This window comes from Polypterus senegalus, chromosome 18 (assembly GCF_016835505.1).
Source record: "Polypterus senegalus isolate Bchr_013 chromosome 18, ASM1683550v1, whole genome shotgun sequence".
Taxonomy (NCBI): domain Eukaryota; kingdom Metazoa; phylum Chordata; class Cladistia; order Polypteriformes; family Polypteridae; genus Polypterus; species Polypterus senegalus.
The window spans coordinates 9327944-9341535 of record NC_053171.1 but is presented as its reverse complement, the minus strand read 5'-3'; the positions used below and the strand labels follow the sequence as shown (position 1 = coordinate 9341535).

The window sequence follows — 13592 nt, the reverse complement described above, 5'->3', positions numbered from 1 at the left end:
GAGTGGTGGACAAATAGAATAAGTCTAATTGACTGTATTGATTCTTAAATGATGGTCAGCTGCAGAATTTGGTATGCATAGAGTAAGGTTATAGTTATTACTTGAATTAAGCTATTTTATTCCATAGATTGCCCAGACATGTAAACTTTTTTTTTTTTTAACCAATTGAATTAAACCAAATTAATAATAGGGTTTGGTAGTTCTTAAAGATTTTAATTTGGAATTCATTTGTTTTATTTGTAAAATTAAAATTTTTTAAGAAGGCAGTTAGAATATCGGTAGAGCAGAGGAGACGCCACAATGCCGAATGTCTGAAGTGACATCATACTCTCATATGCTTCTTTGACTAGGGGAGAGATAATATCTTATGCAAGTTCTTTTAGAGGATTTATCTTCAAGAGCTTCTTCTTTGTTATATTCATACCTCACAGTGTGGTCAATCAATGACAAGTCTTTTTTTCTTTAGAATCTGGTCTGGTCTCAATGATTTGCCATTTTCAAGTCTAAGGGATGACGTCTTAAATGTGACCCCATTGCGAGACTCTCATTCCTCTCTAAGGAGGTTGCATAACTTGTGCTGCCTAGCAATCCTCTTTTTGCACTGATGGACATTGGCCTATTATGTGTGAGATTGATTCTGTGCTGCAATGGCATCTTCTGCAGTTTGTAGGTTCCTGTCTGCCTCTGGTAATACACCCTCATGAGAAATACATTGGCCCCTAAAAGGATTGCAGCTATGTAATGGCCTTGTCTTATTCCTTTATGGTTATGGAACCTATTAACTTTGAAGTATGGAAGAAGCTGCCTACCCAAGGCCAGGGTTTTGAACTCTTCGAAAAGGACAAAGTTTGGCTGGGACATCGGGTGGCATCTGTATATTGCAAATTTTGGTGAGGGTATCTGTTAGGGAGTTGTGTGATATTGCCTCCCATGAGCTTCCATAAATTCTTCAGCTGGTCTACAGTTTCCATCTGGAGTGCTGTCTCTCTCAAAATATGGTCTTTCAATAGAGTGATTTTACCAGGATTCTTAAAGGAGGCCTAAAGTATAGACTTCACAAGACTATAGCTGAGTATATTTGATTCAATGACAATGGACAAGTCTACTGAGTGCAGGTAAGTGAAAATATTTCCACTATTTACGTTTAACTCATTATTTGATTTTTTTGTTAAAACAGATTGTGATGTTTTTGCTGTTTTTGTCTGACTTTCCCCTACAGTTGTCCCCAGCATCGCAATGTGGTGTACTGCTTGATTTGTGAGAAGCCACAGAAGATGATATCGGTCCACTTGACACGAACATGCATGAAGGATCGCACACCGGCAGAAATAAAGGCAGAAGTGAAAAGGGCCAGGGAATCGCACAGAAAATTTGGGATTGAAAGCAGGGTTGTAGATTGCCTGGACCTGATTAAAGATCACCCCACAACTTATCATTTATTGAAAAATTACCTAAAAGAGAGAGGTCATTTTTTCATTAACAAGCCTTCTGGCATTTTTACTGCTTCGGCCATACCTTCAGTGGCTCCTCCAGCTGCTTCAGTGTCCACTGAGACTACTTCTTCTGTGGCACCAGACAGCTCTTCTCAAGAAAGTGAGGAAAACATCGAGGAGGATGACATAACTTGGCAGAGGTAGGTGACCAGACTGAACCCCATTAATTTCTGTCTGACATCTAACATTGACAAAAGTTTGTAACTTGAACAATGTGTCTGTTTTTGAATTCTTTTTTTAGACCTCAGCAGGCCTTCACAAGTACTGTGAGGGTCCAAATGGAGAAGCATGGCCTGTATCAAAAATTTCCTGAAAACACTCGGCTGATTTCTGGTTTTAAGGACCACCTTATTAACATGCTCCATGTCCCCAACTGCCAACAGGAGGTGAGGATTTACATTCAATAAATTGGTGTTTCTTTATTTAATATGATCCCAATGTTCACACATGCTTAACTGATTGATTCTTTGTTTTTTAAGGTGGACAATGTCGTAGGATACCTAAAATATGTGCAGCCAGATGACATGGAGCCAACTTTCGAATTCTTATTTGACTTGATTTGAAAGGGAAAGGAGTTCCTTAAGAAGTTAAAAGATGCTGAGATGGCTCCATCAACACGCCTGAATTATATCAAGTGCATGATCCGATTTGTTAAGCACTTGCAGGTGTGTCTTGAATATATAAAGGAGGACCAACATCTGCCACAAAAATGCCAGGACTATTTGAACTTCTTGAACATGGCAAGAAAGCCAATTTCTCGGGAGCTTAGTAAGGCAGAAGTCGGGAAGAAATATTCAAGGTTAACCAAAGGATCAAGAAACATAAAAAATTGGCTTAGCTGCTTTCAAAATTTTCTGGCAAAGTTCCTGGAACTATTTGCCAAATCTTTTAGGAGGCTTGGAGATCAGTAAGCAGGAAATGACCTTATATAAATATTACTTAGAGGCAAATATAATGTTAGGTCATTTTCAACGTCCAGGAGTGGTTGAGGGCATGAGAGTAACTGAGGCTGGTTGTCTGTCAAGCCACTCTAACAGCCGCAAAGTCATTGCCGTAAGAGATCACAAAACGTCAGCTACACAAGTGGCCACTATTGCTATTTCTATGGAGCAAGAAGCTGTAAGTATAACTGCATAAATTGCTATCCTGAATGTCAGCTTGTCATGTGCACAATTAATCACTTCCTTCCTTTCTCTTGCAGTGGATGGATATATACTTTAAAAGTATACGTCCGGTGTGGCTAAAGAAGGATGTGGAGGACGATGACAGGTTCTTCTTGTCAGTCAAAGGAGGACCTATTAATAGCGGCACTAGCGATGTGCAGCAGCTGCACGATATGTAAGTGATTTTGTTATTGAATTAAAAATAGCACCATTTTTTTCTCTCCCCTTGTAAAACTGTTTTTGTAATAAATGCCCATGCACTTTGTTTTTCAGGTTTAACATTCCCAATACTACCAGCACCGAGGTCAGGAAAGCTGTCGAGACCTTTGCTGGTATTAATTTCACAACAGAACAAAAATGCAACCTGCCAAACTACCTTGCCCATACAACTGAGGTTGCAGAAGGTCACTATCGTGGCCGGGACAATGCGGTAGTGGCTAATACTATTGACATTGTCCAGACTTATTTAGGATCCTCCAGCTCTGGTGAGGAACTGGCAGAAGCACCTGGTGCAAGCAGGACTGTTGGCAAGGAAGCAATTAAAAAAGATGTCGACTTTGCTCTATTCACATCAATGTTCCCAGTGTCCACTGAAGGCCAGCCTCCTACAAAGAAGATGAGGAAGGAGGCTGGTTTCGGTGAGGACCGATCTTGCTATGATCGGTGGAGAGCCTGCCAGTACACAGAGTGCAATACTCACACAAATTGTGTTTTTGTCTTTCTGATTGGATTGATCTTTGAATTTTGTTTTGCATGATTTATAATGTGTAGAAAAAAAGTAATGGAATTAAAACTGAGTCTGTTTCTGTCTTTTTTTTTTTTTTAAGCTATGTATCATTGCACCAAACCAACCCTGGAAACATTGCAACGGAAAATTGAGAGGCAGGGATGGGAGTCCAATTGTCCACAGGCAGGGGAGATCCTCAGCCTTTGGAAACCTGCCTCCAATAATGAAGTCGAAGAAGACCGCAAAATTTCCAGGGCGGTGCAACATCTGAGGTGGAGGGGGCTCCATATAAAAGACTTTGGCAGTGAGAAAGGATTTGGTAAGAAATGTTTTTGTTTTTTTAAATTTTGAAATAAAATAAAAATCAGTGTGTTTTAGTGCTTTAACACGGCTGTTTTATGTCATGTTGTTTTGTTGCAGGAGTGGTTGCAACCCGAAGATTTTCCAAAGGAGACATCTTTTGTGACTACCTGCCCGTGGTAATCACAAACTAAGGACTAAGGCTAGTGCATAGCCAAACAGACAAGATGGGCTATGCACTAACTGACACCATCCTTTTGTGGGCCATAAAGGACATTAACATTGACGAAGAAGTGAAATTTGACTACAGGGTCAACTGGAAGTTTTTTCGGGGTGAAGGCTACAACCTTACCTGGCTTGACGATTAGCCTCCGGTAAGAGTCTGTTTTGTTAAATTCTGTGTATTACACATTCCTATGTATTAGCTAGTTTAACACATCAGAAAATCTGTTTTTGATACATGCTGACATCCTCTTAGTATTAAGTTTCAAACAGCAATTAGCAAACGGCACTAGTTTGACTTGATAATTTAATAGACAATTTGGGTTTAGAATGTTTTTTTTTTTTTACCGTGTCCTGTTCGGCTGTGAAGCAATCAGAATTGATGTCTGAATGCTGGCGACTAGCCTTGCAGTTTTTCTCTCAGGTGGAGCGTTACAGCTTCTGCTGACGTCACGCCTGATACCAAAACTTTATTAAAAATATTTTTAGATGTTTTTAAGATTTGAACCAGACACGGAGACAAAAGTGAAAGAAAAGAAGAGAGAGAAGGAAGAGATGGAGGTAAAGGGGGTTTCATATAGAATAAACAATAAATGAACCAGAATCCGCTTCTAGACCTGCAGAAAGAGGGGGGGGGGAACCACAAGACAAAAACTGCTGCATCAGCTACATGAATATATATAAAAATTACTGTATGATTGTCAGCAAACATTTTTACTATTACTGAGGCATTTAGGGCCACCACAACCTTAGATCATGTGCTGAAGATGTCCAAGTCATATTTATGAAATCACCATGTGAGCACCTGTGTGCGTACGCACGCTTGTATGTGTAAGGTTTCTCTATAGGAGCATCCAATAGTGAGTGTGAAGGGCCACAGACCTGCCCCAAAACGTGCAGAAGATGGAGGGAGTTCCAAGCCCAGAGATCCAGAGGTCACCCCAGAGCGCGGAGACCCCAGGGAGGCTGTCACCAGAGAAGCCCCAACCCCCACTCGAGAGGCGCAGAGGATCACCCCGGGGGTCACAACCAGCAGCCGGCAGAGTCCCGGGAGATATCAACAGCAAGCCCTCAGCCGCTCTCCCCCGAGTCGGCCGGGCCCGGGACCCAAGGGCGACCCACCCTGCTGAGGACCCAACAGAGCCCAGGGAACCAGATCCCACCAGGCAGCCACCGGGAGCGACCAGACAGATGCTTAAGGCAGGGGGAGGGTAGGCAAAGATGTTGTAGTATTGCCAGATGTCCCAGGAGAGGGGAGGAGTCCAAAACCCCACCTGACATATACAGTCACACACAAACAGTCATACACTCCCTCCCTCATGCTCTCACATACACATACAACCCAAGACTTACAAGGATGTACGCCAGACACCCATTCAAACTCCCCACACACACCCTACCTAATTCTGGTCCTGGTGCTGCCGTACCTGAGGTACAGCCATTCCTGGACGTCAGAGTTAGCCCCATTCCGCAGGGGTAATAGTGAGCAGGCACCCCCGTCCAACGTAGAGCAAAGCAACCCACCACTCCAGACCACAGGCAGACGGCCAGCTCCCACTCCTAGCCTCCAGCCCCGGGCAGCTAACTGAGAACAGAGGTGTGATAAGACCTCTAGTCTCCCTCCGCCTGCTCTAATGTAGTGTTGGTGTGTGTTGATAAGGTGCATTTTGTGGTTGGGGGGATGCGGGCAGTGCCGGCACCATGTGGCCTACACCAGCTGATGCCAACACACAGCCCCACCTCCCCCCCAAAACTCTCCGTGACTAGGTGCAGTTTAAAATTGGAAGTGGACACCGGCACTCGGAGTGAGGCTGAAATTTCCCCCCACCGGATGCCGTTGAGTGTGCCCACTCCCAAGGCCCTAAGTGTGCATTTGTGTGGAATGTTTTTTGTGGAAGTGTTTAATGTGCAAATAAAATTGGGGTGTAGGCTGCCACAGGACTGCGGAAACGGGATCCATACCCGCACCCCTGACTTACCCACACCCCAAGGCCCTATGTGCATGTTTGTGTGATGATGTGAAGGAGCAGGAGGAGGGAAATGTCTGAGGATGAGGAGGAACGGCTGAGGGGCCTGAGCCCTCCAGGGAGCCAGCTCCCCTACTGGCCCCAATAGGCACCTCCGTTCCCAAAATCCACCCGGGGCATGGAGGCCCCAGCCTATCTAGCCATGGCCGAAGCAGCAGCATCACAGAGCCCCACGGAGTCTGAGGCCACCAACCCACACCACCCCAGCAGAATATTTACTCCCATCCCCACATTTACTCAACATTCAGATTAAGTAAGACATAAGACACCCAGGTAAAGCTGGATCCTCCACCTCCCGGACATCCCCCTCCCCATGGTGGAACTGCCGCACGTTCGGCCCTCTTCCCGGCAGCGTACATGCCAGGACCCAATCCCCAAGGCCCCACCCATATCCCCATCCGGGGCGGCCACCCCCATACCCTAAGCCACCAGGCCCACACCCAGACCGACCCAGGGGCATTGCAACCACTAGGCAGCGACCCGCAGCCACCATCAAGACCCCCTAAGGCCCCACACACAACCACCAGAAGCCCACCCCGGTGGTAACCCAAGCACCACCAGAGTCGGGCAGCAGCCCCCCAGCCCAAGACCCCCCTAGTGAACCCACCCCAGGGATCCTCCAGATACTCCAAGCTCAGAATCTCCACCACATCAACCACAGCATCCCGCAGGACCATATCAATGACCCTCCATCATCGCTATGTGATGGAACCGATCAAAGGAGCCCAGAGAGATTGATTTGAAGTGGAGGCAGAGGCTGTCTCAAGTGTAATATGATCCAATAAAAGATTTCTATACTGGTTAATGCAAAGATTATCTTTGTTTTTCCAGTTTATGAGGATAGTTTTCTTAGCGATGCATATGGCAGTGAGAACCACGTGAACCAAATTTGTTTCAATCGGGACATCCTCTAGGTTCCCCAGCAAGCAAAATGAGGGGGAAGTTGGGATATCACATTTCAGACACTTTGACAGGTCTTCACATACTCTACCAGAATCTCTGAACAGGTGGACATGACCACAGTGCGTGGATATAACTGTCAGGAATGTTGTCTGTGCAGTGTGTGCAGGTGTCAGATGGCACAAATCCCATCCTGAACATCCGATGACCTGTATAGTGTACTCTGTGTAGAATTTTGTATTGAATTAGTTGTAAATTGGGGTTTCTGATCGTTTTAAAAGTTTTTAAACAAGTTTGGGACCAGAAAGTCTGATCAAAGCTAACTAATAGATCCCCTCCCATTTGCCTATAGGAATTGCTATTGTATCATCTATTTTGGTCAATGTTTTATATACTTTAGACAGTAATTTGGGGTGTTTGAGATTACAGAAGTCTAATACCCTTGATGGTGTTTGTAATTCTACTTTAAGCTTAAATTTTTCTTTAACTACTGATTTAATTTGGAGATATTCTAAAAATCTATTCTTGTCTATCCCAAATTGGGAGACTATTCTGTTAAATGGAATGAAATCCAATCCTTCAACTATGTGTTCCATGTATAGAATTCCTTTACTTTTCCAGTATGGGAGGTTCATCATTTTATTGTTTTGCAATATGTCAGGATTATTCCAGATGGGTGTGCGTCTGCATGGAATTAGTGAAGACTCCGTCATTTTTAGATATTCCCACCATGCTGTCAGTGAGGTACTGATATTAATACTTTTAAAGCTTTCATGCTTTCTTATTTTTGAGCTAATAAACGGTAGGTCCGAAAGCTCTATAGTATTGCAAAGTGTCTGTTCTACATCTAACCAGGACTCATCCAGCGGGTTATGTTGTAACCATCTTGGTATATATTGGAGCCTGTTGGTTAAGAAATAATGATAGAAGTTGGGTAGATCCAGCCCTCCTCTATCTTTGGTCTTCTGTAGTGTTTTTAAGCTAATTCGTGGAGGTTTATCCTTCCAAAGGAATTTAGTGATGGAGGAGTCCAGGGATCTAAACCAATCAGATGATGGCTTGTTTGGGATCATAGAAAATAAGTAATTGATTCTTGGTAAAACCATCATTTTAATTGTGGCAACCCTCCCCATAAGTGATATCGGTAAGGATTTCCATCTAGCAAGATCATCTTCCACTTTCTTTAATAGTGGGATTTAGTTTAGTTAGATCTGCCAGCCTGGGAGACACATGAATGCCCAGGTATGTAATATTCCCTGATTCCAATTGTGTATTAAGGGAATTGACAAAAGAGAAATTAATTGGAAGAACTGTGGATTTTAACCAGTTTATTGAATAATCTGAAACTCTTGAAAAGGAGTTTATTAGTTCAATTGCCTGGGAGAGAGAGGATTGAGAATTCTGAAGATAAAGTAACACGTCATCTGCATAAAGACTGATTTTATGTTCTATGTTCTTACACTTTATGCCTTTAATAACTGTAGTTTGCCTGATTGCTGCTGCTAGTGGTTCAATAAAGATAACAAATATCGATGGGGAGAGTGGGCATCCCTGCCTGGTCCCCCTCTGAAGACAGAAGCTATCTGATGTGTGGTCATTTGTCCTGACGCATGCTGTTGGTGAACTGTATAAATTTTTTAACCAGTTTATGAAGAAGTTTCCAAAACCAAATTTATGTAAAGTTGCAAATAAGAACTTCCAGTTAACTCTATCAAAAGCCTTTTCTGCATCGAGAGATAATATACTGGTTTCCATGTTTCTGCTATAAGAAAAGTCTATTAAGTTGAGTAATCTACGTGAATTTGTGGATGAATGTCTCCCCTTAATGAAACCAGTTTGGTCTGGATGTATTATGAAAGGGGTTACCTTCTCTAATCTTTTTGCAAGGGCTTTACAAATTATTTTCAGGTCAACATTAATAAGAGAAATTGGGCGATAGCTGGTAGGAAATATAGGATCTTTGCCTGGTTTTAACAGGAGACTAATGTTGGCTGAATTCATGTTTGGCTGTAGTCTACCATTTTCTTCTATTTCACTCATCATTCTGAAGAATGTTGGAGCCAGAATGATCCAGAATTCTTTGTAGAACTCTGCTGGAAACCCATCTGGACCTGGAGCCTTCCTATTAGGCATGGAGTTAAGAGCTTCCTGAAGCTCATCTGATGTTAATGGCGAGTCCAGGACTGTAGCTTGGCTATCTGATAATTTAGGAAGTATTATCCTGTCTAGAAACTCATTGATCTCATTATCTGATGGGTTAATCTGTGGTGAGTACAAGGTTTTGTAAAAATCTCTGAAAGTGTTGTTTATTCTTTCAGGGTCATATACTATATTCCCAGTTGAGTCTTTAACAGCAGATATGGCAGTTTTCTCTTTGTTTATTTTTAACTGGTTGGCTAAAACTTGCCTGATTTATTACCGTGTTCAAAGTTTTCTATTCGTAGTCTTTGTGCTAAAATTGTGTTTTTGTCAATAATTCCTTTAAGTTCTAGTTTACTTTTACGCAATTTGTTTTGTAATTCTTCTTCTGGGGATGCCTCTAGAGACTTAATGATTTCTTCTAATTCCTGAATACGTTTGTTTTCTATTTTTTTCTTATGTGATGAGAAGGAAATTATTTTACCTCTCATCACTGCTTTCCCTGCCTCCCAGAGAACAGATGCTGATGTTCCAGGAAGGTCATTGTGTTCTAAATATAAAGCCCACTTTTTTTTATAATATTCCACAAAACCTTCATCTTTAAGCAGTGACGTATTAAACCTCCAGTTTTTACCTGATGGGATTGTTTTCTTATTTAACAGAGTTAAGGAAACTGGAGCATGATCGCTGACAACTATAGGGTGTATCTCAGTGTCTGAAATGTCAGCCAATAATGAGCTGCTGACTAGAAAATAGTCCAAACGTGAGTGAGAGTGATGAACATGTGAGAAAAAGTATACTCTCTACGGCTGGGATAAAAGATCGCCATGCATCACAAAGCCCATAATCACTCATATACTGTTTGACTATATTAGTGGAATGCCAATCGCGCGGAGTCCCAGCTGTACTGAGCCTGTCTGAAGAATGATCCATCCAAAATTAAAATCTCCGCAAGTATAAGTGGACAGTCCAAGTGTTCGGAGAGTACAGAGAAAAATTATGAAAGAATGCGGGTCATCTATGTTTGGACAGTATATGCTAACAATACATAAGCTTTGATTTTGTATAGATAGTTTTAGTATTATAAATCTACCATCTGGATCTGAGACTGTGTCCAATACTTTGAAATTTGTATTTTTGTGTATTAAAATAGCTACACCTCTTTGTCTAGAGTTATAGGCGGCAGAGAACAGTCTGGGAAACTCAGATGTTTTAAGTTCATCTGCAACTGTGGCAGACCTATGAGTCTCTTGTAATAAGACAACATCTGCCTGCATTCTTTTAAGCTGATCAAAAATCTTTAATCTCTTCTCTCTAGAGCCAGTTCTGTGAACATTCCAACTGACAAACCTTAGTGTACCCATAGTTGTGTGTGTGATTAGCTAATGTATGGTGCCTTCATGTGAGTTAGTTAAGTAAATAAATGTATAATTTAATCTGAAGAAAAAAAAAATATATATATATATATATATAATATAAAATAAAGCAATAAATAAGTAAATAAAAAAATATATGTATAATAATAATGCTAATAATATTATTAATGCTGAAAATAAATAAAAATAATAATGCTGATAATAGTGCTAATGATAATAATTAATAATAATAATGCTGATAATAATACTAAAGCTGATAATAATCAGACAATAATAATAGACAGAACCAAAAGTGTTTGTGGTTGTATGATAAAATGTAATAATTATAATCTAGTGTTTGTATGCGCACGTTGTGTGTGTGCTGACGCAGTGTAGGAAAGTTGTGTGATTGTGTCATGCGGATGTAAAGTTTCAGGTGCAGGTAAAAGAAGGAAAGAGTGATAAAGGTAAAGGAAAAAAAAAGTAAAAAGAAAAGGTGCTAGAGGTGTGGGGTGGCGAGAGAACAGGTGATCCCATCATCTAAACACGGATATAGCAGCTTTTTTTTTTTTATCCTGACATGCTCATACCCAGTGAATCCCGATAAGAATAATAAACTTGTGACCTGATGTTGGGCTAATAAAGCCAGTCTGTCACTCCTCGCTCCTTGTACAGCCTGTTGTTGACGTAGAGCTTGTCCACAGAAATGACAGCGGCTCCCTTCTTGGATGAATTTTTTACGTATTGGGAACAGAACTCTGCGGCGATCCAAAATTTCTTTAGGAAATTGATCATTCACGCTAAAATTTTTCCCTTTTGAGCTCTTTCCCGTGGCTCTTAACAAAATCCTTCTGTTTTAAAATGCTCAAATTTAGCCACGATGGGACGAGGTCTTCTGCTGTCTGCTCTCTTGGCTCCAAGGCGATGTACCCGGTGAAAGGTGATGTTTTTTAGCGTTTCTTCGGGTATCTTCATGTGGGTCTGGAGAAAATACTTGATTGTTTGTTCGCAATCCTCCGGTTGTCCTCCCGTCTGCTCCGGCAGGCCTGCGAACACCAGATTATTTCTCATGCTGCGGGCCTGAAGATCCAAAACCGTCTCCTTCAGGGTCTTGTTGTCCTGGGAGATCCGTGTCAATCCCTCTGTCAGGGAAGACACAGTCTCCCGCAGAGACGCGTTTTCAGCAGCAAGCCGCTCCACCTGATCCTGGCTGAATTCCAGAGATTGTCGGAGGTTCTGGAACTCCTGGTGTAGAATTTCGAGCAGGTGGAGTCGCCCCTCAAATCCCAAAAGCCTTTTATCTATAGAATCTAATATATACTTGCGGGGAGATGAGGTCGCCTCGGGGGAATCTTGAGGACGGCTTCTCTTGGTAGCAGGTGTTTCCGTGATAGCTGCTGCTTTCTTAGGCCCCATGACAACAGACTCAAAAACTTGATCAATATAATTTTGTAAACTTTCCAAATTTTCTTCACTTGCCTCCAGGTTGAGTGAGTCATACTTACCGGATTAATTGCGTTGTCAGTAAATAAATTTGGCTTAAATGTGTCTTAATTGTTTAGAATGTTCGCTAAAGAGCTGCCATCTGCTTCAAACGCTGCCGAGAATCCGTGATCTTCCTAACAAGCACTTCTCTCTCCCAGCATGCTCAGAATTATGCTCAAACTGACACAACCCCAATTATCAATTTCTTCAGGAAACTTCAATCTGTACTAATCCCGCTATTCTCTCTTTTTTCTGTTTTAGGGATCTGCACCAGCACCACCAAACCAAGACACAATGAAGGACCTTCAGACGCTGGATTGTATTTTCTTTTAATTTTTTTTGACCTTTTTAAAGGCTCTTTATACAACAATGTATTTTATAAATAAAAATAAGTCCTTTGTAAATTTTGTTAATGATTTTTGAAACAAAATAAATGTACATATTTATGACTTTTGTGTTTTTGTTAGTGTATTCACTCTTAGCTACACATATTAGTTAATAAAATGACTTGATTTCCAATGTAAAAAGCATGATGTAGAGCATCATGCCAATTTGAGGTTTATTTCAAAATGTACATAAACAACTGTATTCACCATTGACACACCATAATGATTCTTTGTGTTTCTGTCTCGCTGTGTCTACATGAGAAACAAACTGACACAACCCCAATCCCAAGGTTTGATAGAGAACGGAGGCATCAACACCTTTGGCAAAGACTCTGATCTAAATTTAAAAATATTTCTTGAATTTGTAATGTATAAAAATTGTCTCAATTGACTAAAACACTAAATATGCACAAATAGCATATCAATTTTTTCAGAATGATATCCTGAGTGCATCGATACCTGAGCCATTGCAATGGAAACTTTATTTTTTTGAGAAAACTCTTTCATTTGCCAGTGTGAGTCGCTCAAGCTGTTTTCCGAGCTATGATTTTGCATCATTGACTGAAGTGACTAATGCGGAATCTTTCTTCTTACGAGTAAATATGCACAAATAGCATATCTAAATATTCTGCATGATGTCCTGAGTGCATCGATAGCTGAGCCAATGCAGTGTAACATTTAGATGTGCAGATAATTACCAATACCTGTTGTGTAATATATACATTATTTCATTGCACAGTAATATTTGAACATACCGAAATGCTGAAAAACCCTAAAAATGCACAAATCGCATATCTAAATATTCAGCATGATCTGCTGAGTGCATCGATAGCTGAGCCATTGCATTGGAACATTTAGATGTGCAGAAAATTGCCAAAACCTATGGTGTAATATGTCAGTATTCATGCAATGTACAGTAAAGGGTGGACATACAGAAATGATAAGAAAAACACTAAATAACCACAAATAGCATATCCATTTTTTCAGCATGATGCCCTGAGTGCATTGATACCTGAGCCATTGCAGTGGAACATTTAGATTTTAGACTGGGACTCCACGGTGTGACAGTGGTTCCACCGCAAAGATGTCTACGTCTGTTGCTGGAATGGTTTAACAGTTCATACCTGAAGGCTCAGGAGGAGATCTGCCTGGTTGCCTTATCAAATTGAAGTTGATCCAGCTGTTGATCCATTACCGCGGTTACGTTGGTCGCAGTCTCCCTCTGCTCCATCATTTGGTTAAACCGTGGCTTTAAGCTGAGAAAAGTGCAGATGTTGGATATGGGCCAGTAGTGCTCAGGAGCTTGCACACAGTAACACATTAAGGTGTTTGCTGTTATGCGTTTCAGTCTTAGCTGAGCAGCTTTCTCTCTGGATTTTTTTTTTTGGGGGACGA

The 13592-nt window shown here is 41.4% G+C and overlaps 1 protein-coding gene across 1 annotated transcript; it reads left to right on the top strand.

Annotated features, from left to right (window-relative positions):
* Positions 1-2541: 2541 nt before the first annotated feature.
* On the top strand, positions 2542-4120 carry LOC120519032. Its single transcript, XM_039742113.1, has 4 exons — positions 2542-2612; positions 2695-2831; positions 3484-3702; positions 3804-4120. The coding sequence occupies exons 2-4, from the start codon at positions 2744-2746 to the stop codon at positions 3875-3877; spliced, it is 381 nt and encodes a 126-aa protein (XP_039598047.1). The 5' UTR covers positions 2542-2612; positions 2695-2743; the 3' UTR covers positions 3878-4120.
* The last annotated feature ends 9472 nt before the right edge of the window (positions 4121-13592 follow it).